This window comes from Saccostrea cucullata, unplaced genomic scaffold (genome assembly GCF_032062105.1).
Source record: "Saccostrea cucullata isolate Sc308-1 unplaced genomic scaffold, CSIRO_AGI_Scuc_v1 ctg848, whole genome shotgun sequence".
In the NCBI taxonomy this organism is placed as follows: Eukaryota; Metazoa; Mollusca; class Bivalvia; order Ostreida; family Ostreidae; genus Saccostrea; species Saccostrea cuccullata.
Window position 1 is genome coordinate 6,618 of NW_026941208.1, and position 27,460 is coordinate 34,077.

At 34.1% G+C, this 27,460-nt stretch overlaps 2 protein-coding genes and 2 long non-coding RNA genes across 6 annotated transcripts; 2 read left to right on the top strand and 2 right to left on the bottom strand.

Annotated features, from left to right (window-relative positions):
• Window positions 1–2,051: 2,051 nt before the first annotated feature.
• LOC134257418 (10 kDa heat shock protein, mitochondrial-like) lies at window positions 2,052–4,464 on the bottom strand. The gene is made up of 4 exons (XM_062740028.1): window positions 4,335–4,464; window positions 3,362–3,523; window positions 2,636–2,725; window positions 2,052–2,446 (listed from the first exon to the last, which is right to left on the bottom strand). Exons 1-4 carry the CDS (start codon window positions 4,335–4,337, stop codon window positions 2,396–2,398), a joined length of 306 nt encoding a protein of 101 aa, XP_062596012.1. The 5' UTR covers window positions 4,338–4,464; the 3' UTR covers window positions 2,052–2,395.
• A 153-nt stretch (window positions 4,465–4,617) lies between these two features.
• On the top strand, window positions 4,618–11,549 carry LOC134257417 (heat shock protein 60A-like). Its single transcript, XM_062740027.1, has 13 exons — window positions 4,618–4,738; window positions 5,254–5,429; window positions 5,563–5,815; window positions 6,270–6,352; window positions 6,503–6,598; window positions 6,769–6,862; window positions 7,170–7,338; window positions 7,623–7,722; window positions 8,066–8,173; window positions 8,412–8,549; window positions 9,808–9,982; window positions 10,337–10,515; window positions 10,767–11,549. The coding sequence occupies exons 2-13, from the start codon at window positions 5,262–5,264 to the stop codon at window positions 10,917–10,919; spliced, it is 1,716 nt and encodes a 571-aa protein (XP_062596011.1). The 5' UTR covers window positions 4,618–4,738; window positions 5,254–5,261; the 3' UTR covers window positions 10,920–11,549.
• Window positions 11,550–14,460: 2,911 nt separating this feature from the next.
• On the top strand, window positions 14,461–19,620 carry LOC134257413 (uncharacterized). Its single transcript, XR_009989911.1, has 3 exons — window positions 14,461–14,857; window positions 15,384–15,514; window positions 18,932–19,620. It is a non-coding gene; the product is annotated as an uncharacterized LOC134257413 (long non-coding RNA).
• Window positions 19,621–21,372: 1,752 nt separating this feature from the next.
• On the bottom strand, window positions 21,373–25,919 carry LOC134257414 (uncharacterized). Of its 3 annotated transcripts, none has more exons than XR_009989914.1 (5): window positions 25,468–25,919; window positions 24,852–25,103; window positions 24,581–24,647; window positions 23,231–23,343; window positions 21,373–21,798 (listed from the first exon to the last, which is right to left on the bottom strand). It is a non-coding gene; the product is annotated as an uncharacterized LOC134257414 (long non-coding RNA). The 3 variants fall into 3 exon arrangements; XR_009989913.1 differs by having other exon boundaries at window positions 21,374–21,798; window positions 24,852–25,071; window positions 25,468–25,900; XR_009989912.1 differs by having other exon boundaries at window positions 21,374–21,798; window positions 24,852–25,071; window positions 25,435–25,898.
• Window positions 25,920–27,460: the final 1,541 nt, after the last annotated feature.

Here is a 27,460-nt window from a genome sequence, read left to right on the forward strand (position 1 = left end):
TTTCCTGCAACTTCTCGCCAACAATATTTTATGGTGTAAGTTTCCTGCAGGTTTCTCGCGAACAATATCTAATGGTTTAGGTTTCCTGCAAGCTTTCTGCGAAGAGGCAAGTTTCTGCGAATTAGCAGAAAGCTTGCTGCAAAGAGCCGCAATGTTCACAGAAAGGTTGCAGTAAGTTGTGAACATCTGCGAACATAACTTTTTTTCTTCCTGCTAATTTGCTTGCTGCAGACTTTCTGCAAATTTGCAGAGGTCTACAGCTAACATCACTGTTCTGTAAGGGAAGTCATCACGTTTATTATAATTTTTTTCTATAATTCACCTTAAAAGTATTTATCTAGTAAATTATCAAAATATGAAACAAATGCGTTAGTCTCAGTTATATGTTTTATTTCAAGTTCTCTGATATATATATAGAGTCAATGAATGGAAGTAGCGATTGTTAATTAACAATACCTTGTAGATGCATCTAAATGTCATGTTGAATGTCAGAGAGTGTTTCCGTCTTAATTATCATGTGTAAGATTTGGACAATTCTTGCTTTATATGCATGAATACAAAAATTGTCTGCTTACATGTATATCTGGGCACCATTGGTACCCATGGGATTTCCGATGGATTGTTGAAAGATTTGATCTACAAAAATTATATAGTGATTGTCAATCAGAAACTCAAGCATCTTTTTTTAAAATGACAACTTCAGAGCACTTGTGTGTACAACCAGAATATTTTAAAGGAGTTTGCAAATGAACAGTGTTGACAAACAGTGACAAGGTATTTAAATTTATGAGTTTCGTTTCATTGAAAAAAACCAGTTGTCTATGACGTCAAAAAGCCTGAACGTTTATACAATGTTATATATATTGTGGGGAATGGTTGTATAAAGCGTTGATTATCCTTTAATGCTTTTAACTTTGGAACATATTGTGAATTCAAATATTCCAAAAGCTCATTAGAGTTTGAAGTATTTTCATCGGATTTACACCGCCTTGAATATATATTGTTGTACAATACTCCTGAACTGCTGTTTATATTTAGGGAGTAAGAGGAAAGAGCTTGATGAAAAAAATAACTGAACATACTATTTTTCTTTGTTAAGATTTTAATGAAGTTTAGGAATCCAGTACAGATTAGTGTAGATTCATGTGATATTTGTTATTTACTTTAAAATTCTAATTTTCATTGATTTTGAACTTAAATTACTCCACGTTTCTATAGTTAAATTGATTTTAAACTGTCTGCTATTTAATATAAAAATATTGTCGCATATCTGCGGTGATTTTCCTTGATCTTTCTGTGGTGATATATCCCATATCACATATGAGATAATACTTTCCACGCCCCTTCATATATCACTGCTGGAGGCAGAAATCAGGTCAAGAATTTTTTTATTGAATTTTGAATAAATTTTTTCAATGAAATTTACGTCATCAGACATGCGACAAGTTGCTTACATCATAGATGCCTCATACTATTGGTTATATCGTTTTCATGGGGCGTGGAAATCGAGGGCACTCTTCGATTTCCATGCCCCATGAAAACGATATAATAAATACTACTCGGAATCTATGATGTAACCTATACTTAAAATAAAAATAAATGTTATTGTTTCAAATCTGTGATATCTATGGATGCGATTGATTTTAAATTGTGTAATTTACAGGAAAAACCTTTCTTTATTTCAGAATTAAAACAAACAGAAAGATCTTTTTAATTTTAGTTAGTCTGAACTTATCAAAAATATGCCATATATGACTTGAAACTATAAAAATAAAAAAATACACTGTACATATTGAAATGCTCAAAATACTTTTGCATTTTTAAACAGTTATAGTCATTTCACTATTCCAGTGAACTTGTGATTTGTTAGAAAATTTATCAACTGTCTACAGAAATACAGAGAGTAGTTCCTAATGTCCATTGAACACAGCTGTGGGAAGTTTCACGCAAATACTTTTCACTCCATCCTGTTTTTAAGTAACATATGTTCTTTCTTGAATGAAAAAAGATTGGAAACCTTCTCCATAACACAAGACAATAACAACAAAAGATTATCTAGTTTCATTATTTTGTATCATCTCATATGAAATCACAGTATACACATTCACAACAAACATGGCTTATGAGATTTATGAAGTTTGCAGTAAAAATAAAAACATTCAATTTCAAATCATGAAATCTTTTTTTTTCACCTACAATAAACACTGATTTGTGATCAATCTCTAAAGATGAAGGTTTCTTTAGAAGAACAGTCTCAGTTCACATATTATTGTAGACGAGTTGTCTCCTTTCTTTCGAATTCAGCATGGTCAACACACAACATCATATTGTTTGTCTGAATTAAATTTTCCCTCACATCTTTTTCAGATATACTCAATGTTAATATAAAATGTTTCTATGAATCAAATTTTCCCAAGATGTCTCCATCCCGAAATAAAAAGTACTCCTGAAAAAGAAAATGTGATCGATGTTAGATTTAAAATTTGTTTTTTAAGATAAGAGAGAGGAAAATATGATTATACATATATTTCTTGCCTACACAATTTTTTTAATCCCTCTTGTTAGATCATACAAGCATTTGCATTCACATCAACTGTTAAATTCCCCACTTACGTTTATATCTACAATCACTTACTTTTTCGTCCAGGATGACTTTGGTGCCGCCGTACTCTGGTAGTAGAACTTGGTCGCCGACCTTGACACTGATGGGCACGATGTTCCCTTGCTGTAAAATAAATTCAAATAAACCAATCATTAAATCTCTACATATACATCAACACAACGAAGAATGTTACAAAAAATAATATATAAGTTACTAATTCTTTAAAACAATGTTTGCCCTCTCCTGACTCGGGGAAAAATACTGGGTCGACAGGTAGGTGGAAAAGTTTTTCTCCCAGAAAATTCCATTTCAAATATTATTTCTTAGATGTAAATAAAATAGTGTCAGACCATTTTTAGTAGCAAGAGGGCAAACAAAACATTTTTTTTAAAGATTACCACAAAAAGACTTAATTATAAAAAAAAATTCTGTTTTCCTTGAACCTGTTTTACAAGCAATGTCATACAGTTGAATGAAAAACATACATTCTAACAATGCCTTCATATATATGAATTGTGCAACAAGCTGTTTTAATATGTAATATGTATCGGGTATGCACCCCTTAATAAAACTGTACAAGTCTCCTCTTTTGATGCAATATTGTATACCTCTCCTTTTTCCCCCTCTCTCCAAAAAAATCAGAGAGGGCCACAATATTGCAGCTAGTTCACTCTTGTTTACAAACAAAACCCTTTCCTCTCTTTTTTTCGATCTGGAATCTTTGATGATTGAATACTGGGACTACTTTTGCTGACATACCTGGTCCCTGGCCCCATTTCCTGTCGCGACCACCGTGGCCTGTAGCACCTTCCCTTGCGATTTCTCGGGCAGCATGATCCCTCCCTTTGTTTTCAGTTCTGGAGCAAACCTTTCCACCAGGACTCGGTCAAACAGAGGCAAGAATCGCTTCAAAGCAGAGGCCTAAAAAAGAATCAAACTATTTATTCACAATAGTTACTAGATGGAATGTTCTGTCATTAAAATGATAAATGTCCTACAGACCAGGTTTAGTGGTGAGGGCTTGTCCCGAGACACCGTTAGATTATTCTAACTAAATGTTTTATAAAGATATTTTGTCAGCTTTTCTTCTCTGTCAGAAGGGTTCTAAGTGTCTTTCAAAGGAATCCCTTTTTTAATTTATAATTTCATAACATTTCATAAATATTTTTGAAGCACATGACTTCAAAAAGTAAATCTGAGGTTAGCACACAGTAAAACACATACACTGAAACTTACATATTATTAAAACTTAAATGATTAGCAGGAAAAGGACATTTTACACTTTTACAAGGTTCTTCAGTAATCTCACATGGAAATTGAACTGTCTTAAATGCAATTTGTGCAAGGTATATAATATAGAATAAACTTTAAATCAAAACTTGTTTTCTTGATAAACAGGGGATTGTTGCATGATACAGAGAAAATTCGGGATAAGCATGTGCTCTTGTTGTTGTGCAAGAATTGAAGAGTTCCAAAACATACAAATACATAGTCTACGATTCCACTTAGTATGCAAGAATTTTGTTGTCTACCACTCTTTGTACATCTCAATGTCAAATGTTGCATCACATAAAACAAAATTATATAATGAATCCTCCCTTCTCATCCAAAACATTATGAAATTTACCAGGGCCACATCTTATAAACAACCTGAATGTTGTAGCCGCAAAACTTATATTTCATCGTTTTATATTAATATTCGTTTACCTTTGTAATTGCGTACATTACTCACCATGTTGAATCTGCAGCAGAGCTTTTCTCTTCCTGACCTCGGAAATGTCTAGAACTGAAACCACGTGTTGAGTTTACGTTAGTGCGCAGGTGCAACATTCCGGAAAACACGAGGCCCAGTAAATAGCTTTAAATCATATTTATTGATTTTTTTTCTAAATCCATAAAGCATAAGAGAATTTGTTTTATTTTAAAAAGTTTCTTAACTTGATTTGCGAAAAGAACCGTTTTCACATGTTCCAACTTGCGTAGATATAAGAAGATTGTAAGACTTGAATTCTTGAATGCTAGGTGTAGGGCCTCCATATTAGAAACCTTCCGAAGGTCATACGAACGGATCCGGTCACAACTTCCAGAAAGCTGAGAGAGGTGAAACTGTCACATCTAGCCGGCTAAAATTGTCAGGTAAAGTAAATTTTTGCGACAATTTTTATGTTGAGACAAGCAATCTGGTACTTTGTATGTTAATGTACATGTATTGTGCAACAATAGTTAATGTGCGCAGTTACTTTAGTAATAAGAATTAAAATTGATGTAGCCCACGTGGGTAGCACGTTTCATCAGAAATATTATGCAAGGTACTAAGTAACAAAGCTGAGCTGAAAGTCCCCCACTGACCTTTTGCAATCATATTGTAAGTAATTTAATGCACGGGAAACGATTTTGTGTTGTAAATTACATTAAATTATTGTAAAATTGGAAACTTGCATAATTTAAAGGGAGAGGTTGTTATTTTATTGAAGTGGGGGGGGGGGGGGGCCAAGTTATTTGATGTGAAGAATTTTTAAAAATCTTCTATAACGTTAAGTTTCAACGTTAAGTTCCCCTATGTTGAAATGAACTGGTACGGTATGTCCATCATGCTTTGATAGTATCTCATATAAACATTATAAATGATTATTTTTTAAAAATCTTCACAGATCTCATAATGTACAGACTGCCCAGTCTTCTCCGAACATCAGTGGCACGCCACTTCACTCCAACTTTAACAAGAAGTTATGCTAAAGATGTCAAATTTGGAGCAGATGCTAGAGCTATGATGATTCAGGGGGCCGACACATTGGCTGATGCCGTAGCTGTTACCATGGGACCAAAGGTTTTATTTTTTTCTTCTAACCTATTAAATTTAAAATAAGGGATATGCTCAATTACTTGAAATGTAAAGAGAGGAATTTTAATTTGCAAAATGTTGAAAGAAAAAATTTTGAGGTTACTGTTCATTATTTTAGGGAAGGAATGTCATTATTGAACAAAGCTGGGGTAGTCCAAAGATCACCAAAGATGGGGTGACAGTAGCCAAGGCTATCGACCTACAGGACAAGTATCAGAACATCGGCGCCAAGCTGGTCCAGGACGTCGCTAATAACACCAACGAGGAGGCAGGCGACGGAACCACCTGTGCCACAGTCCTAGCCCGAGCCATCGCAAAGGAAGGGTTTGACAAGATCAGCAAGGGAGCTAACCCTATCGAGATTAGGAAAGGTAAACTTCAACTTTACAACAGCTCAAAATGTGAGCGTGTAGATTTTACCTCTGTTAGTCAAAGGATTTATTGATATACATAGATATGTTTGATATTCATCTGTGAAATTCGAGATGATTATTTTTATCAATTCATCTTTTTAAAATTTTATATGACCAGTTCAACCTATCTCGGTGAATGCCATGATCAGCAATAATGAGATTTTTTCAATTTGAGAGATATGAGTATGTTTTGATTGCATCCTTCTTCATCACCTCACTCAATATAGTGAACGTGGTTGTTCTTAGATGCTATAGCAACACATGATCCTTTCGCATTGTGATTGACCTTTGTTGTCATGATGATAGAAATCATGTGACAGTTTTCATTTCCCTTAGGAAACGAATGCCTAATATTAAAACCTAAATTTTTCGAAGATTTTTTTAATGTAATAAATCTTATTGTACGTTTCAGGTGTGATGACAGCTGTTGAAGTGGTGGTGGATAATCTGAAAAAAATGTCGAAACCCGTCTCCACTCCAGAGGAGATTTCTCAGGTACTAGATAGGCCGAATCCCGGAAATAATTAAATTTGACAAAAAAAAAAAGATTGATTTTAGAAATAAAAAAGAACAAATTTTGATATTATAAAAATATTAACAAACTGTAGGTCAGGAAAAGTTCTCATTATCATTATACATGTACAGGTTGCCACCATATCTGCCAATGGTGACAAAGACATTGGAAACTTGATTGCCGATGCCATGAAGAAAGTGGGAAGAGATGGGGTTATTACTGTCAAGGTAGAAGGCCATTACAAATTTTATACAGCTAGCTCAGTTCAGAATCTTGATTTCTTTTATCCCAGGCACAAATCAAATTTTGATGATATGACAATAATGTGCTAATCATTTTGCTAAATTATTTTAGACTAAACATTGAGTTGTGTATTAAGTAGGTCTATTATTTGTAGGATGGAAAAACCCTGAAGGATGAGTTGGAGACGATTGAGGGAATGCAGTTTGACAGAGGATACATCTCTCCTTACTTCATGAACTCCTCGAAAGGTTTGTCTTATCAACATTTTTAGCTGTTATCTCCTGAAAGAAAGTAATTCAGTTCACTGATAAATAACAGGAAGGATTTTTACCTGACATACAAAAAAAAAAGCAATATTCAAATTATGAATTTTTGGCATTTCTTTTTAATATATTGAATGTTGTCTGGGGAAAATCAGTCTAAGAAGATAGAACTTAGGATTTTATACTTTTTTTCTTCTTTCGAAACTTCCGGTTTGAAAAAAAAATAACTTCAGATTATGAATATGATCCTAACCTACTTTTATTTTCTAATGCAATCTCTTTAATTTTTTAGGAGCAAAGTGTGAGTTTCAGGATGCCCTTGTGTTATTCAGTGAGAAGAAGATTTCCACCATTCAGTCTATTATTCCAGCCCTAGAAACCGCTAACAAGGCTCAGAGACCTCTCCTTATCGTAGCGGAGGACGTCGATGGCGAAGCACTGAGCGGACTCGTACTCAACAGGTAAATTAGGTCATGAACAGGTAAAATTATCCATCAGGTATCATAAACGTCCTCAAAGGGCAAAAGGAAATACCAAGTGTTGCACATTACTCATTCCTTGGGAGGCCATTTAACAGCCTTTTGAGATTACATTGTGCATACATTGATCTGTTGACCAAATTAATTTGCCTTTCTTGTGCATTGTTTATATTAATTTGATCAATGACATGTTTGAATTTCTTGTAAGTCTAAATTTATAATTGTTATAACTTAAAAGCTGAATGATGTCAGGTTTTGTCTTGTAGACTGAAGGTAGGACTCCAGGTGTGTGCTGTCAAGGCTCCAGGGTTTGGGGACAACAGGAAGAATACACTCCGAGACATGGCCATCGCAAGCGGTGGAATTGTAAGTGCCGTATTAAATTGGACTGGATCTTTTAAGTACATCTACATTTAATTCTTTAGCAAATCTTTGAGACTTTGGGCATATGGGACTTTCACTTTTGAAATCATCTACACTTAATTGTATTCATTTGTAATAAATTGTGAAGTAAATTTAGAGACTTTGGGCAGTGTTAAAGTAAATACAGTCAAACTTGATTATATCAAACTTTGAATGGAACCAAGGGAAAACTGAGATAACCAAAGAATAAAGATATTGAGGAGAGTAAAATACATAGAGAAAAAAATGATTTTGTTTTCCAAATGACTTTAACATATTCATTTTCTAATTTATGACTGTATTGTAGGTATTTGGAGATGAAGCGGACATGTACAAAATTGAGGATGTCCAGATGAATGACTTTGGTACTGTGAAGGAAGTTACTGTCACCAAAGACGATACTCTCCTGATGAAGGTCAGTACTTAAAGGAGCATGCTCAAATAAACTGAAGATGTAGATAGAAAACTGCTCTCTGAAGTTTACCTACCTTCATGAGAAGGAGGGGGGGTAGAGAATGTTGGAAAAATCATGTAATAATAGAATGTATGTAAACTGAATGTCATTATATTGTGATAGGGAGATAAAGAGATTGACACATGTAATAACAAAATAATAAAAGGTATGTAAACTAACTGTTATTATATTGTGATAGGGAGGTGGTGACAAGAAAGAAATTGAGAAGAGAATCCAGCAGCTACGAGATGAGATTGAACTCTCCACATCCGAGTACGAGAAAGAAAAACTCAATGAACGACTCGCCAAGCTGTCAGCAGGAGTTGCTGTTCTCAAGGTAAATTTTAAAAGATGAACTTGGAGGGGGAGAGGGAGGCAATCTGACCTCTCACAATGAAATGTACATTAGCGTATTTTGCATATTAAACCCAAACTAAAAAAAGACATGATTTTTTGTGATGTTTCAATATTTCTTCATAGGTATTGTGCCTATTTCCTCACACAGAATTGATTTTCTGACTAACTCAATATATTGTCCCAGCCCTATTTAACATGCACCAGCTCTACACCAGGTGATGCTAACATAATCATTTGGCATGTACTTTGGTGCTACAGTAACTGTTTGTACACTTTCTTGATAAAACCTCTACAGTTTATCAAGCATTACGCAAATGATAGTAAAAATTTATTTTTAGCTCACATGAGCTGAAGGTTCAAGTGAGCTTTTCTGATCACCCGTTGTCCATCGTCTGTCTGTCTGTCTATAAACTTTTCACATTTTCAACTTCTCAAGAACCACTGCACCAGTTAAAACCAAACTGGGTTTAAAGCATCCTTGGGTGAAGGGGGGAGTAAAAATTTTTAAATTGAAGGGCCAGGTTACCTTACAAGGGGAGATAATCAAGTAAAGACCAAAATAGAGTGATGTCATAAAAAAGTCTTCTTCTCAAAAATCACTGAGCCGGAAAGGTTGAAACTTATGTGGAAGCATTCTTAGGAAGCCTAGATTTTATATTGTTCAAATCATGAACCCATGGGGGTAGGGCGGGGTCATAATAGGTATTACAAGGACGACATCTGGTAAATAACACCATGTCCAATTATTCAGGTGAGCATTATGGCCTATGGGCCTCATTAAAAATTTTGCGTTGATAATGTAGTGAGTAGAAAGTGAAAAGTGAAGTATATTTGTGGCTTGTGAATATTTGTCAGATGTTATTAAATACATTTTCTGTTTAACTTTGTATTGATGTGAGTATCCTCTCACACAGAATCAGTATTTTGTCTATCAATATTTAGTCTCAGCCCTATTTGACATGCACCAGCTCTACACCAGGTGATGCTATCATAATCATTTGGCATGTACTTTGGTGCTACAGTAACTATTTGTACACTTTCTTGATAAAACCTCCACAGTTTATCAAGCATTACGCAAATGACATTTTAAAAAAATAATTTACATGTATATTTTAAAAATTTTGCATTGATTAATTTGCAAATAGAATTACAGAAAATGTAATTAATTTGTGGATTGTGAATATTTGTCACCTGTTCTTTACATTTGGTGTTTATTTTGTGTTAATTCTTGTCAACAGATTGGTGGATCCAGTGAGGTGGAGGTGAATGAGAAGAAGGACCGGGTAAACGATGCCCTCTGTGCTACAAAGGCCGCCATAGAGGAGGGAATTGTCCCCGGGGGAGGGGTCGCTCTGCTCCGCAGTATCAAGGCTCTGGAGAGTGTCCAGGGAAACAACAATGATCAGAATACAGGTTAGATCACTGTCAGTGTGCTATCAGTCACTGTTATTTTATTTAGCCCTTTACCTTGACTCTCAATCAAATTTTCTTTCAATACAGAGGCCATCTGTCAAGGTAGAGTTGGCACAATAAAGACCCTAACTGCTCAATGGTAGTAAATGCTGAGTAAAGGTCAAAATTTTAAGCCCTTCACCAGTAAATGGTGACCTGGCTATATGAGTGAAATATTCTTGAATGGGATGTTAAACAACATTCAGTCAATCAATATTCAGAACCATATAGATCAGAAAACTATGTTTTTAAGCCTTTTTCATTTGTTTTGAAGGGATGATGGGTGGTAGTATCATTATTTTTTTCTCTGTTAAGGTATTGAGATAGTGAGGAAGTCCCTACGTTTACCAACACTTACCATTGTTTCTAATGCTGGACTGGACCCACACCCCATTGTAGAAAAAGTCCTGAGCAGTGAAGGAGACTTTGGATACGATGCCCTCAATAATGAGTTTGTGAACATGATAGAAAAGGGAATTATTGATCCTACAAAGGTAAGTAAGGGGACAAATTTCCAAAGGTCTCAAAAGGCTCATAGAGCTGTTTATTCCATTGGAAAGGAACAACTTTCCATTGAATCTGAAGTTCAATGAATAAGGCTTCCATTGAATCTGAAGTTCAATGAATAAGGCTTGGTCAAATTAAAATTTATTGGTCAATCATTCTTTTTTTTTAATTATTTCTTTCTTAAATGATCTGATTTGTTAAAATAATTAAGATTCTAAATTGTGGTTCCTTCTTTCAGGTTGTCAGGACAGCAATAGTGGACGCATCAGGAGTTGCCTCCCTTTTATCGACGGCGGAGGCAGTAATCACGGAAATTCCTAAGAAGGAGGAGCCTATGCCAGGTGGTATGGGAGGAATGGGTGGGATGGGAGGCATGGGCGGGATGATGTGATGATTGACAGCTCAGAAACAAATCTGATTGGCTGAGATGTGATAGTGTCATTATGAAGGACATAAATCTGTTTTTATGATAAATATTTCATTTTGACAAGACACTGAAAAACAAAAATATGGCCAGGTGTCCAGCTTGTGTTGTGAAGGGCGATTGTGAAGTATTAAGACTTACGGAGTGCATCTAAAAGAAGAAGCTGGGGGACTTCTGATAAAAATTTGCTTCTGTTAAAATTCTAATTTTTTTATGTCATTTCTGCTTATTGCTAATCTGCTTTTTATCACAATACTTTGTAGAACTGAACAACTTTCTTTATGTCTGTCAATTGCAATCATTAAAGTTGATTTCTTTTGACTTGATAAATGAATTCAAATCTCTTATAAGCATTATAAATGTGTTCATCTTGCCACTTCAAGCATTTCCTAGAACTTTGTCACTCTTCAAAAGTATGCTCCTGCATGGATGACCTATCGTTCATTCTATGTTATATAACCATTATTTGGATGACCAATACCAGATATGATTGTGTGCTATTAGAGGTTTTATTATTTTATGTTAGAGGGATAAATGTAGTATATTTGTGATATTGAGTGAAATGATGTGAATCATTAAATGTATTTTGTATCAAGATTTTGATGTTACTTTTTGTTTCGCTCACCTGAGCTGAAAGCTCAAGTGGGCTTTTCTGTTAACCAGTTTTCCATCTGTCCATCTGTAAACTTCACGTTTCCAACTTCTCAAGAACCAGTGGGTTAATTATACCCCATGCAACTAGTTGCGTGAGGTATAATGTTTTTGACCCATCCGTCAGAGTGTCAGTCAGCCAGTCCTTTTTTTTTTGTCAGCGCAACTCCTCATAAACCGCTGCACAGAATTTCGTCAAACTTCGCAGATATTTAGGACACAATGTGTAGATGTGCATATTACCGGGAAATTCCGATTCTTTCATTTTTTCTGGGATTTTCAGCACTTTGGGTTTTAGGGGAGCGTGGGGTATGTGAGCTTGCTCACTTTTTCTTTCATTTTAAAGTTGGACAAGGCATCCTTGGGTGAAGAGGGATTTGAATTCTTATAATGAATGGCAAGCCCCGTTACTAGGGAAGATGATCAAGAAAAAACAAAAAATGGTCAGGTTGTTACAAATTCAAAAGAATCACTTGGCTGAAAGCATCCTGAGGTGGTGTAGATTCTAAATTGTTCAAATCTTAAGTGTTGGGTTATGGAGGGTAATCGTTTTCAAATGGGGGAGGGTGGGGCCACAGTAGGAAACATTCATTAAGGAACTTCTCAAGAACCACTGGGTCAGAAATGCTGAAACTTATCTGGAAGCATCCTTGGGTTAAGTACGTACAACTGTAGTTATAATTGAACATGGCAATCGAGAGGAAATTGATCTGCAGTAATTGAACTTTGGTAAATTGATTGCAGGTGCCAACTGCTTATTCTTTGAGTATTTTACCTTTGTTGTATCCAGTCCTCAAATATCGAGGTTTTTTCTCGGTCCCATGGCATCAAAATAAATTTTGATCCTTCATATACATGTACAACCTCCTTTGGCTTTTGCTAAACTTTATTTGGGTTTGAAATGAATGCTGTAAAATAAATAAGTTATCATCTTTGCTTGATTAAACTATAGAGGCAGCCAAAGGTTTGATGTTCTAAAAGATTCCGGGGGTCTGAAACCTCCACGAGGGGGCCCATTTTGGATTAACTGGGAATATTCAGTTTATAGGATTGAGGGAGACAACTCCAACAATCTTCTGCTACCTTTTCTAGCGTATTATTGAAACCTTGTACACCACAGGAACTTGAGGCCTAAATTATTATGAAGAATAAAGTTCATTATTCCATCTCAGAACTGGAAACAATGACTTTCAATAAGTTTGGATTCCCCAAACTAATGGAAGTGTTTACTAATTGTTATGACAACATTTTTTCCAATTCTATGAATTTTAGAACTAAAAAAGAGTTTGTAATAAAATATACATAATTATACCTTTATCATTTCCTAAATTATACATTAAAATATAAATGTTGACATTTCTTTCAGAAGTGAGAATCCTCATTTGACTCTTCTTAGTACTGATTGTCCATTTCAATTGAAAGCGCTGAATACTTGCTCTTGGAAAATGGGCCAATTCATATCAGTTTGATATTGAAGGTTTTGGCAATGTAATCTTTTTGAATACTAAATCCATTGTGTTCATTATGTTTTTCTCAGAAGGGCCATTAAACTCTGTGTACACGGGAGTTATTTTCCCCAATTTTAAATGGCCTCAGTTCGCTTGAAAGTACTTGTAAGGAAGCCAGAAAAAAAACGTCGACTTCTTTGGAAAAATATTCAAAAAGCACATCACTGAAATAACAAAAAAAAAAAAAAATTGATAACGGCAAATGCCATTTTCTGCTCATTTAAAATTGGAAATTTGTAGCTTCCATTTGAATGTATGTTTCTTAAGTATAAATATCCAGGCCTCAATACCATAAACAGAGAACAAACTTGGTAGTCATTTTTATTTATTTTGAATTCTATGCAACACATGGGCCTAAACATCGGCAGTGTTGTGTAATGTACAAATTCACGGACATGTGAAAAAAAAATTCATTCAAATCGAAATTATTTTAAAAGTTATACTGAGTTAGAAATTTGTTCTCAGTTCATGGTCTTGAGGCCAGGTCACCAATACCAGGATGTTTTAGTCAAATTAAAGGCAGCGGAGCAGCGCATGTCATTACTAAGGTTCCAAGTGGATACTGGCTTAATACTAAATCGACCCAATCAAATAACAGGATCTCAATGCTTGACTCAGCTTTCCTCTTTAATTATTAAATACCTGCTCTAATTATTTACATTTAGATGAATAACGACTTTTGAAATGCTTGAATATAATGACAACTTCACAAGAGTCTAACATTGAAGCTGCGAAAAGAATGCCATCGAAATGAAAAGTTTCTAATCTTTGAAAGATTTAACCATACATCATGTATAGCTTCTATTTTTTCGAAAACTTCCTTTATGATGTTTTTTTGATCTTTGGTTACAATGTATAGTATGGAAAGCCGTAGGGTACCCCCACATTATTATTATTTTTTCCTATATAATTATACCAAAAATAATTATCTCATCCCAAACTGAAAATCTTGCTTTTTACAACATTATTATTATTTTCCTGCAATAATTATAATGTTGTCTGTTAAATTGTACACATTATTTTATTTTCCCCAATTATCATTATTTACACTTTACAATAATAATCTTGCCAGTCAATGTGGACACGATAAAAAAAAAAAAAAAAAAAAAATTTAAATAATTTTTTTTTTATTATTTTTATTTTGTACACATTTTTTTTTATTTTACTTCAAGATCATAATTATTCTTATTTCATCATTTTATAACAATGCATCCCTGTAATAACAATGTAGTGATTTAAAAAAAAAAATAAAATTAAAAAAAAAAAAATTATTAAAACAATTATTTCCGAAATCTTCTTTGCAACAATAATAATGATGTAAACGGGACTTTGTTTTTATTTTCAACAGGAAAGATAACTTCTTTTTTAGTGACAGTAACGAAAACTCTGTCCCCTTCTCCACAATAATTATAAGATTGTGACTGCCTACATTATTTGAAGCGTGAAGATTTTATTATTTCTAGCGTGACGGATACAAACGTTTAAGTGAGAGAGATTTTCCTACATTATTTGAAGCGTGAAGATTTTGTTATTTGAAGCGTGAAGATTTTATTATTTGAAGCGTGAAGTTTTTATTATTTGAAGCGTGAAGTTTTTATTATTTCAAGTGTGACGGAAATCAAGCGTCGATGCGAGAGAGATCGTCTCCTGAAAAGGCCATGTGCGCTGTTCAGCCTGTTGCAAATATGAATGTAATTGTAAACAAAATGAAAGACAGAAAATCCAGCTATAGGCTTTTTAAAAGCGGTGAGTACGGACTAATCATAATGTATATGTAAGTGACTTACATCATTCAGATAACGTCTCTTAAATCGGATGTGAGTTTATTGTAAATTGAGCTAGAGTTAAAACATTTCGAATTGCCTCAGACAGCTATCAGAAACCGACCATGTAGTGTGCACATAGACGCATGCATTATAAAACCAACCTGTCTGATTTAAAAAAGGACAATCATTTCATTTGATTGTACTGACGGATTAAGTAAATAAACATTCCCCCTTGTATATAGTATAATTAAGTCTGATTTTGGTGGAAAAAATAAATAATCATTCTTTGATCAAGTGGAAATACATATATTCTGTCCTGTGAATGGAAGAATTTAATCTGAAAAGTTCCCAGACCCCGCCACTACCTTTTTATGAAAAGGTTGTGACTTTAACATGGTGAAAAATGCCTTTCCTTGCCAAACATTTCTCATCTACTCCTCAGACCTCTGTACATGCCATAATCTTGCCATAATCTTGCACATACATCTACGCATTTATATTTTTAGATTTTGTATGTCTATCTGCCACTGATTGAAAGAAAATTCAAGATAGAAAATGAATCAGCTGAACAATTAATTCTGTCTGAAAGTGGTGCAAGAGATACCTGATGTTTCATTTCAAAATGAAGAATTTGATGGTAAGGTTACTAAGGCCTTAATAAAAATCATTTTAACAATGAAATGCTTTCTTTGAATGTTAGAATGGTAATTAACATTGCAGTTGTTGCAGCAGAAAAAAATGCATAACCCATGTAAGCGGGATATGCATTTTTTTCTGCAACATCTGCAACATAAAGTCCCATTCTAACAAAACAAAGAAAGGCGATTTATTGTTTATATTGATTGATCCTTTAAATCTGGGAGGTGTTCTACAGTGTAGCTGCTATGCTGCCACTATGTAAAGCAATGCTTTTGATAGCTGCAGATCTGTAGCATTATGGTTTTTTTTATATTTGTCTTTGACCATAACGCTACAGATCCTGTAGTGCAGAAAATGTGCACTACAGGATCTGTAGCGTTATGGTCAAAGACAAATATAAAAACCCATAATGCTACAGATCTGCAGCTATGCTTTTGATTGTAGAGCTAGCCTAGCTGCTACATAGGGTGACTTAAATTAGTACCTGGTAGTAGGGTACTCATTTCACTAAGCTATCGAAGCTGTTGGGAAACACTGGATGAGAATTACTTGGGTACACTTTTTTCGCCTACTTCCTATAGTTTATAAAAAAAAAAATACTACTAATATATAATTTCTATTTACACTATATCATATAAATATTCTTAATTTTATATAAATGAACAATAAATAAAAGCATTAAAAAGGTGGAATTTAAGAGGGTTAATATACTCGTAGCGCTCCATTCCTTAAAAGTAATATGGGCCTCGCCTCCATAATAGAGCGCTACGAGTATATTAACCCTTACATATAATTATATGAAATACATGATTACTGTCTTAAAATATAAGCGATATTTGGGCGAGGGTAAGAAAACATGATAGGAGCAAGGCTTGCCTATCCCTCTTACGTTTTCGACCTGAGCCCAAATATTGCTCATATTTCAAGACAGTTATCATGTATTTTGTTTATCCTGCAACATATTTTAAACATTTAAACCTCCAAAACAAGCTATTTTTGACAGATTTAGGCACATCTCTGCAGTTGAAAACTATGACGCCATGGCGTAAACATTGCAATATACATGACATCACAATGCTTTTAGAACGTCGGAATACATGCACAAGGCTTTATTAGGGCAGTGACCGGATAAAGCTTTGGTTTATCTCTAGGTTACCTTTATTAGGTCAATGCAAGGGGTAGTTGAAGGATAAAATCCTTTATGGGGTCTATTATTCTTTACTTTGCTGTGGCATAGTTTCACGTTCAAGTGCTACTTTTTATACGCCCGTCTTAAGATGGGACGTATTATGTTATAGGCTTCGTGTCCGTCTGTCTGTCTGTCTGTCCGTCCGTCTGTTAGCTTTTCTCGTGTCCGGCTCATAACTTTAATACTATAAGGCCTAGAGTTATCAAACTTTGTCAGCTGATGCATCTTGGGTAGAAGGTGTATCGCGCACAAAAAGTAGGTCGCTCTGACCTATATTTAAAAAGTTATAGCCAAATATGGAAAAATCCTGTCCAGTCCATAACTAGAAAACTATTAGACTTAGAATCATCAAACTTGGCCAGTTTATGCATTTTAGGTAGAAGGTGTGTCGCGACCTATTTCAAGGTCACTGTGACCTTTAATTTAAGTGGAATTTAAAAAAAAAATGTCTTTTTTTTCTATTCATTTACACATTCAAAAAAATGTAAAACTATTTCACTAACCTTATTAGAACTAGAGGTACTGTGAGCAATGGGCTCACTAAATGATACCCCCCGCTTCCCTTTTGTGTATAAATGGCAGTGTCCATGTTTTGCTATGGGAAACCCAAAATATGTGTCGGATCAAAAAGTAAAATAGAAGGTGCACAATGGCAATATGTAATAAAGATTCTGTGAAAGTTTCATTTAATTTCACTCAGTGGTTTAAGAGGAGTTGAGGATAAGAGATGGGTACCCCAAAGCGTAACAGACTGACGGACAGACAGACGGACGTACAGACGGACAGACGGAATTAACGATTACTATATACCCTCCCGCTTTTCAAGCGGGGGGTATAATGAGTTTAGTGTGAGGAGTAGCTGTAAGAGCATCGGTGCTATCTATATCCCTTGAGTATTGGGCCAAATGGGTAAGCCTTTTGGATTAAAAATAGCTCTTGTTGGCTAGCCGAAGTTTTAAAATAAATTTGATGAGAAGTAATTAAAACTAGAGGTACCGTGAGCGATGAGCTCACTAAATGATACCCCCTGCCTCCCATATGGTTATAAGTGGTGAAAAAGTCCATGTTTTCCTGTGACCGGGAAACCTAAAATATGAGTCGGATCAAAAAGTAAAATAGGAGGTGCACAATGGCAATATGTAATAAAGATTTTGTGAAAGTTGCATCAAATTTCATTCAGTGGTATGAGAGGAGTTGCGGATAAGAGATGGGTACCCCAAAGCGTAACAGACGGACGGAAGGACGAACAGACAGACGGACAGATGTACAGACGGACGGAATTAACGATTACTATATACCCTCCCGCTTTTCAAGCAGGGGGTATAATAACTAATTTGATATTGCATATTAAACTATTTGGATATTACATAATATTATGATCTTAAAAGTTGATTTTATGGGGGTAGGGGTGGAATCTGCATGTCCATGTCAATTGCATCTTAATTAACTGTCTGACATTAAATCTAAAAAAAAATCATTGATGTTTTATATGTTTTAAAAATGTTTTATGGTAGATAGTGCAGATCCAATAATGTTTTAATTTGGGAGTAATGAGTAGACAAGCATCCAGTTAAAGATTAATTAATGTGTTCAATGTAGGAAGACTAGCTGCATTTCTCTTTCATTTCTTCAGAGCATGGTCTTTATCTGGATCCTTCGGGAATTAGACAGAAGAACTTTGATGGCCAGCCTTTCATTTTCCAAAATTAATTAGGTATAGGTTAAGTTGTGAAGACTAATTTGATATTGTTTAATATGATAGGCATTTGGCAAGGTATAGAAATCTATGAATGATGCAATATTTGTTATAATTAATGCCTACACTACATGAGATGGATAAACAAATTTTTTAAGGTGTGTAAAAATCATTGAAATCTTAAAATCAAGGTTGACATGATTTTCCTGCACTTTTAACTGTTTAAGATACATTGTAATTGTAATTTTTTGACGGGCGTATCATGCTGTGGCGTGGCACTTTATCTCTTCCTTTGTTACAAATACAAATCAGAGCTACAGTCTCATCAGAGCTACAGTCTCATCAGAGACTTCTGGTTTAGCCATTAGTATCAGTAATCGGAGGCTTCCTTTTCATCGTAGTTATCATTACAAACTGCAGGAAAATAATCCCCAATCAAACCCAGGTTCTGTTTGATTACCCAGGTATGCATTATTTATTACAAAAATGTATTATGAGAATTCTGTGTTTTTGAACTTTTTTTTTTTCAGGGTTTGGGAACCATCAATTTGATGTCGAGAGTTTCAACTTATCCGTGGTAGAATTTTAGCTTATATCATAAATTCAGACCTATGGACCAAAAAAATACAAGGTGAAGATAAGTAAGGAAAACACAGCCTTGATAAATTTCAGAGAATTCTTGATGAAAGAGTATGCAGACCTGGACCAAAAATTTGCAATATGAATAATTTTGAAGAAAGAACAATCTTGGCAAATTTCAGAGAATTCTAAACGGAAGAGTGCAAGTGTTGTTACTTGAACAATATGTACATGAAAGTGTCCTTTGACAACATCTGACATTGGATTTGTAGTGATGCATTTAATGAACTGGGATCTGAATGAGTTAACAAACTTGAATTTTGGCATTTACATTGATTGCATATATAAAAATATTCAATGTATAACGACCATATTTTGTACCAAAGTAATGAATGGTCCAATATTGTATCATGGTAGCAATTTGACATGATTTGAAGATATTATTAAATAAAAATGCTTCATTGCAGGAATTATTGTCCAATTAATTGCATCTTGAATTCAACATTGAAGTATATGGGCAGCACATGTTTTTGTTTAAGATATTGTAAATTATAATCTGAATCCAAAACAAATCTCTTGGTGAAAATATGCATAAACTCTCTCTTTATTATACTATGAAATGAAATGAAACATATACCACATATATTTTAACAAATTAAAAACATTTTTTTAAATCAAAGTTAGAAAATTCTTCAAAATCTCTAAAGGAGAAAAAAGACCAGCTTCTAACATTCTAATATCATATGTTTTAGGTTTTGTCAATTGGTTCATTTCACATTTAATGTTAACTAGCAATGTATTTTTAACTTGTTTAAAATCATTCAAAATTGTTCAGAAATCCATTGTTTAACATGTACATAAAATACCTTAAATTTGCATTTCCAATAGCAAAGCAATTGACGCAATTTTTATTTGAATTTTTCTCTACCATTTTCCTAAAAGAAGTAATTCATTTTAAGTATTTGAAGCTATCAGGTTACTCATATATTAAATGATGATTTATTGAGCTACCCATTTGGTGACAATAAATACATCATATATTGTAATATTTACTCATTTTCTTAAAAAACAAGACAAAAACAATTCCACCCAACAGGGAAAGAATGTACTAAATTTATAAGGAAATGGATGATAAACTGGATGGGTTTTTTGAGCGTTTTCTTGGATTTGAATGACAAAAAGTAATAGAAGATATGGAGATAACGAACAGTATTCCATTTCAAAGTCCATAAAACAATACAAAATACAGTATAAGTGGAAATTTTAGGGAAATGCAAATTTGCTGTTAGCGAAAAGTAATTTTAGCCATTTTAAAAATGCCACCGAAGAAGCTATTACAAATGAAACCAAAATTAATTTTTAGCGATATCAGTGCCTTCGCTAATAATGCCAAAATAAAATTCTTGCTAAAATTTCCACGTATACGGTAGGAGCAGAGCAAACATGGACCTCCAAAACATCAGAGGTAGGATCAGTTGCCATGGAGGAGTGAACATCCCCTGCCAAACGGTCACACAAGCTGTGTGCTCCTAGTCATGATCGGGAAATGGCAGAAAAATCCGTCATCAATTCAGTGTATAAATATTGGACTAACAATTAGTATGAAAAACATCAGTCAGCATTTGACTCAATGATAAATCGTATTAGCTTACAATTCAAAAGTTATGACAAGAGGCCCATGGGCCACATCGCTCACCTGAGTTACTTTGGTGATGCAGTTCTTTCCAGATTTCCCCTTTTCTTGTATCTATTGTGCCCCCCCCCCCACCACCACCACGGTTTACCCCCATCTTGATTTTAATAATTTAGAATCTACACTACACAAGGATGCTTCCACGTAAGTTTCAGCTTTCCCGACCCACTGGTTCTTGGGAAGATTTTTCCTATATATTTCAGTCTATGTAAAACTTGGATTTCCTATTTTGGCCCCAGCCTACCCCCAGGGGTCATGATTTGAACAATTTAGAATCTACACTACCCCAGGATGCTTCCACATAAGTTTCATCCTTCCTGGCCCAGTGGTTCTTGAGATTTTTTTATGACCCCGACCAAATTTGTCTTTTCTTGATTATCTCCCCTTGGCAGGGGACTTGGCCCTTTATTTTTACAATTTAATTTCCCCAGCACATAAGGATGCTTTGTACCAACTTTGGTGAAAATTGGCCTAGTGGTTCTTGAGAAGAAGTTGAAAATGTGTAAAGTTTACAGACGGACGGACGGACTACTTACAAAATGTGATCAGAAAAGCCTTCGGTGAGCTAAAAAAGGATAAGGTTTTTGCAAACAGACAGACAGACAGAGCAAAAACCACAAGCCCCCAAATCTCTAATTATGGGGGTTAAAAACACCTATGCAAATTACATCTAAATACCGTTACATATTTCCTAAAAATAAAGCAAAAACAAGACTGGAGTAATTAGTTTATTACATCATTTCAGACATTAATTTTGTTTCTTAAATCAATCAACACCAAGTATGACATCTCTAAATTTCAGTAACATCAGTATCCAGTTTGTGTAGAGTTTTCATCTGCTATTAAATCTGTACATATTATGTTTTGATATTAGGTTATTTTGAAATGTTTCAAGATTGATATCATGGACACTGCTTTCTCAGATTAGATACACTATCATGTCAGAAGGCTCAAAGACTCAGTGATAAAGAATTACAAGTATTGTACAAAATTTAGTGATAGCAATAGCTTTGACAGTTTATCAATCCATCTAAATCTATAAAATAGATCTTTCTCCTTCTTCAGGTCCTTTTCTTTCAAACAAAACATTTTCAAAGCTGGATATGACATCATTTACTGGAGGTACTGAAATGTAACAATATCATTACATGTATATCACCTGATTGTTGATCAATGAAAATAACACATAACAAGAGGCCCATGGACCACAATGCTCACCTTAACATGAGGTCCTATAACGCATTTCTGTCCCTTCATCATAATTTGCATTTATCTCAGTTTCAAAGAAAGTATTCAAAATATTTTTAAAGAAACTTCATATGCTGACACATAATAATGAGAGAACCTCTCAACTGCATCCACTTTTTTGGACATTGACCTTTCTTTTGACATTGACCTTAATTTCTTGAATTTGTGTTTAGCCCAGTTTCAAGAGCTATTAATAATACTTTTGTCAAACCTTATACGCTGATACATATTGATGGGACCTATTTAATTTCATCAACATTTTTTGACCTGATTTTTCCTATAATTTAATTTGTTAAATTCAGTTTTAAAAGAATGAGATGAATAAAATAGGAAGATTTTCAAATGACTCAATAAAACCTTTTTTTTCTTTCCTGAATTATCTCCCCTTAGCCTTAATCCTACCCCTTCAATCTTGCCTTTTGATTTTGTTGAATTATGGGGGGAGAGATTAAAATGTAACAAGAAGCCCATGGGCCACATCGCTCACCTGAGCACTAAGGGTAGGAAAAAGTAGAAAATGGCTTTTTATTGTAAAGTTTAAATTAAAAAAAGTAGTTCCATGACCAATCATGGATTTGCTATTTTTTAGAAAATGATTTTTAAAGAATATATATATATATATCTTTAAAAACTTTGGTCGGCCATTTTGGCCCCGCCCTACCCCTGAGGGTCATGATTTGAAAAAAATTGAATCTACACTACTTGAGCATGATTCCATATAATATGATGAATTATGGCTTTGTCATTCTTGAGAAGAAGATTTTTAAAGAATTTTCCTATATATTTCTATGTAAAACTTTTGTCGGCCATTTTGGCCCCGCCCTACCCCCAGGGGTCATGATTTGAACAAACTTGAATCTACACTACCTGAGGATGTTTCCCCATAAGTTTCATCTTTCCTGGCACAGTGGTGCATGAGAAGAAGATTTTTTAAATATGCTACCAAATTTTCATTAATTTCCAATTATCTCCCCTTGAATGAGGGCGTGGCCCTTCATTTGAACAAAAACCTGAGTCCCCTTCACCCAAGGATACTTTGTGGCAAGTTTGGTTAAAATTGGCCGAACGGTTCTTGAGAAGAAGTCGAAAATGTGAAAAGTTTACAGACAGACGGACAGACGGACGGACGACGGACACCTTACTATCACATAAGCTCTTCTGGTCTCTGACCAGTAGATCTAAAAAATTCATGTAAAATATCTGCAATTGCCCTCAAGCTTTTTTTTACACCCTCCCTGGGTAAATCTGCCATTATCTGTAATAAATAAATCAATTCTTTAAATTCTGTAGAACAGAATGTCCATTTTACCTTGTCATCCATATTTCTTTGAGTGAATAATCCTTTCCTTTCTTTGCCACACTGTTTTCTTTCTTTAGAACATTTATACTAAGTCTTCTAAAAACCAAGACTCTTTGTAGCTCCTAAAAAAATAAATGTGCACATAATTCTTTCAATAATTATAGAATAATTTTGATTTCTCATGATGACTGATGATTAATGAATTGTTTAAAAAGGCATTGAAGAGTGTTTTACATAAAACAAAGACAAGGAATCAGTATCAGATTTTGAATTTTGCTTCTGGGAACTACTCGGCATGATATATCATAACATATGGTATACACAGAACATGAACACAGAGGGCGTGCATGTTTAAACTAGTTCAGTGAAAGTGTGCTATACATAAGGCAATCATTAAAACAAAACTGTAAAGGAAAAATAACCAAGCTTGCCTGTTAGCTCTAAAATCAAAGGCTGATGGCCTTGTAGATGAGGGCCGGTGGCCTTTGTTGACCTATGGTTTGAGTGATGCTGGTGGCTTTAAAAACTTAAGAATAGGCCTATGGCCTGAGATAAACAGAGGCCAATGGCCAAGGTGACCGATGGTCACAAGTACAAATTATTTTAGGGCAGATTAATACACGTCAAAGACTTACTTATAAGATTGACCATGTGGTAATTCCCATTATGTGTTGGCCGATGGCCTGAGATCATGTAAAGAGGCCGATGACTAAGATGACCGATGCTCATAAATGAATTTGAAAATATTAACACATCAAGGCATTATAGGATTAACAATGTTTTAATACCCCCTCTCATGAGTAGTTTCCCTTGATCAGATACCGAAGGTGGTGGGGAACTGGTAGTTCAGTTCCAAAACAACAGAGAATCAATGTAACATAAGAATCAAGCTATTGTCTATAAGTGAAATGATTTGATTTGCACATGTCATGAAATCACTGATAATAATAATCTGACAAATGGTGCAAAACTCTGTACTTTATATAAACAGTATTTAATTTATACATTAAAAATAATATTTAGAAAATCTTTTCATCACAATACTTGTGAATGGATTTAATCCGTACAAAGTCAAAATTGAAAAATTTATATCCAGATTCCATACTCAGGCTAAGTGGTTTGCTTTATATTTTCACTCGTGCTTCGCACTCGTGAAAATTTAAAAAAAAATCCTGTCCCACTCATGAAATAAATTCCATAATCAACTCCAAAACATTGAATATCCTCTATTTACTCTATTAAAATCATAATCAAATACACTGTAGGTCTCTCACTGTGTAGAGAGTCTTCAATACCCGATACATTAAAAGCCTCCCCCCATAGCCACACATGCAGAAACACAAGCAATAACACTTCTACCTGTAAATTTCATTCCAACATTGCCAGGACAGTTCTTACTTAGGACAACATCCATACATCTCATGATCTGCAATATAAGACAGTACATGTATTTTGATGATCTGGTCCTACAGTAAATAAAAACTGAGTAGAAAACTCAATACGATTACGTTATAGTTTTACTTCAACTTGAAACCCAATCAAAGCATTCAGTTTCAATAGATGTGAAAGACTTACTGCAGAGAAAATTCAAGTTAAAACTGTAAAATACAAGTACATGTATATACTATACCCTTCATGCCTACAGGTACACAAGGCCTCATTACCACAGCCTTCACCTGCCTCTGTCTTTGGCTAATGCCCCTGCTGATGCCCAGCTAATCCAACCCAGCTGGAATCTTTCTTGTTCCAATGTTCTTCTCCATGTTCTTTTCGGCCAGCTTACTTTTCTCTTTTCTTCTGAGTGCCATGTCATTGCCGGAGTACAAATCATGTTGTTCTCCATCCTAGGACTATAAATAAATAGCCAATCCAATACCACTTCCTGATAAATGTTTTTTTCAATCTACTTGAACTACTTGTTTTTATTTTATATACTGCTTTTTGAGAAATATACTTAAATTATGCCAATTTAACTATATATAAAATATTAATAAAGAAATAAATCTAGATTATGCTATATTATTTATATGTACAACATAAATCACCAAACAATTCCATTCTTATATGGAAAAGAAGTACAGAGACAATTCGAACTACCTGTTTCTTCGGTAGGCTAGCTCTTAAATTTGATCTGCAGTTTGACAGATCATGACTGACATGAGATGATAAGATTTGAAAGCGTAACCTTTATTAAATGAATGTATGACACCTACTTGTACATAAATGATACGTAATAGGCTACTGACAGCGCTTTGTCTGTCGTCGGCTTCTTGTTTATATATATATAATCTCACAGCACATGGCTTTTTCAGGTGACGATCTCTCTCGCATCGACGCTTGATTTCCGTCACACTTGAAATAATAAAAACTTCACGCTTCAAATAATAAAAACTTCACGCTTCAAATAATAAAATCTTCACGCTTCAAATAATGTAGGAAAATCTCTCTCACTTAAACGTTTGTGTCCGTCACGCTAGAAATAATAAAATCTTCACGCTTCAAATAATGTAGGCAGTCACAATCTTATAATTATTGTGGAGAAGGGGACAGAGTTTTCGTTACTGTCACTATAAAAGAAGTTATCTTTCCTGTTGAAAATAAAAACAAAGTCCCGTTTACATCATTATTATTGTTGCAAAGATTATATAGCTAAGATTTCGGAAATAATTGTTTTAAGTTTTTTTTTTTTAATTTTTATTTTTTTTTATTTTCAATCACTACATTGTTATTACAGGGATGCATTATTATAAAATGATGAAATAAGAATAATTATGATCTTGAAGTAAAATAAAAAAAAAATGTGTACAAAATAAAAATAATTAAAAAAAAATTATTTTTTTTTTTTTTTTTTTTTTTAAATATCGTGTCCACATTGACTGGCAAGATTGTTATTGTAAAGTGTAAATAATGATAATTGGGGAAAATAAAATAATGTGTACAATTTAACAGACAACATTATAATTATTGCAGGAAAATAATAATAATGTTGTAAAAGCAAGATTTTCAGTTTGGGATGAGATAATTATTTTTGGTATAATTATATAGGAAAAAATAATAATAATGTGGGGGTACCCTACGGCTTTCCATAGTATAGATTGCTTGTTTAGAGTTAAGAACCCACTTTTGTGACTTGAATCAACCACTAGTAGTTCCTTGATTCTCGTATAAAGAAATCTTCCCGGTACATGTACCGGTAATACAAAAAAAAAAAAAAAATCGAAGTCTATGGAGAGATACAGAACTTGATTTTTGATACTAGTAAAATTGCACTTTAGTCGACTTGTAAAATTCTACTATAATTTAAGTGAGAGAACAATTTCATACGATGGATAATTTGTTTCGTCATCTATAGCTAAATCTTCAAAACTTTTAATCAGATACACCTGTACCAAGCGTGTCTTGAAAAGTTCTACTGAAACTAATGCTTACAACAATTTTTGATTGATTGATTGTACGTATGTTGTTTAACGCGTCCCTCTCGAGAATTTTTCACTCATATGGACACGCCACCACTTGCCGGTGGAGAGCTACAAATTTTGTCCTATATACTCGGCACTGAACTTTGGGTTTGAAATGAATGCTGTAAAATGAATAAGTTATCATCTTTGTTTGATTAAACTATAGAGGCAGCCAAAAGTTTGATGTTTTAAAAGATTCCGGGGGTCTGAAACCTCAACGAGGGGGTCCATTTTGGGTTAACTGGGAATATTCAGTTTATAGGATTGAGGGAGACAACTCCAACAATCTTGTGCTACCTTTTCTAGCGTATAATATTGAAACCTTGAACACAGGAACTTGAGGCCTAAATTATTATGAAGAATAAAGTTCATTATTCCATCTCAGAACTGGAAACAATGACTTTCAATATGTTTGGATTCCCCAAACTAATGGAAGTGTTTACTAATTGTTATGACAACATTTTTTCCAATTCTATGAATTTTAGAACTAAAAAAGAGTTTGTAATAAAATATATATAATTATACCTTTATCATTTTTTAAATTATACATTAAAATATAAATGAATGTTGACATTTCTTTCAGAACGGAGGATCCTCATTTGACTCTTCTGAGTACTGATTGTCCATTTCAATTGAAAGCGCTGAATACTTGCTCTTGGAAAATGGGCCAATTCATATCAGTTTGATATTGAAGGTTTTGGCAATGTAATCTTTTTGAATACTAAATCCATTGTGTTCATTATGTTTTTCTCAGAAGGGCCATTAAACTCTGTGTACACGG

Excerpts from the sequence above, each read along its gene's own strand:
- LOC134257418 (XM_062740028.1), bottom strand. Across the intron at positions 2,726-3,361 it reads GAAATGGGGCCAGGGACCAG|CAAGGGAACATCGTGCCCAT; the intron begins GTATGTCAGCAA and ends TTTATTTTACAG. Across the intron at positions 2,447-2,635 it reads AAGTCATCCTGGACGAAAAA|GAGTACTTTTTATTTCGGGA; the intron begins GTAAGTGATTGT and ends TTTCTTTTTCAG.
- LOC134257417 (XM_062740027.1), top strand. The coding sequence starts at position 5,262 with ATGTACAGACTGCCCAGTCTTCTCCGAACATCAGTGGCACGCCACTTC. Across the intron at positions 5,816-6,269 it reads CCCTATCGAGATTAGGAAAG|GTGTGATGACAGCTGTTGAA; the intron begins GTAAACTTCAAC and ends TGTACGTTTCAG. Across the intron at positions 8,550-9,807 it reads CAGGAGTTGCTGTTCTCAAG|ATTGGTGGATCCAGTGAGGT; the intron begins GTAAATTTTAAA and ends TCTTGTCAACAG.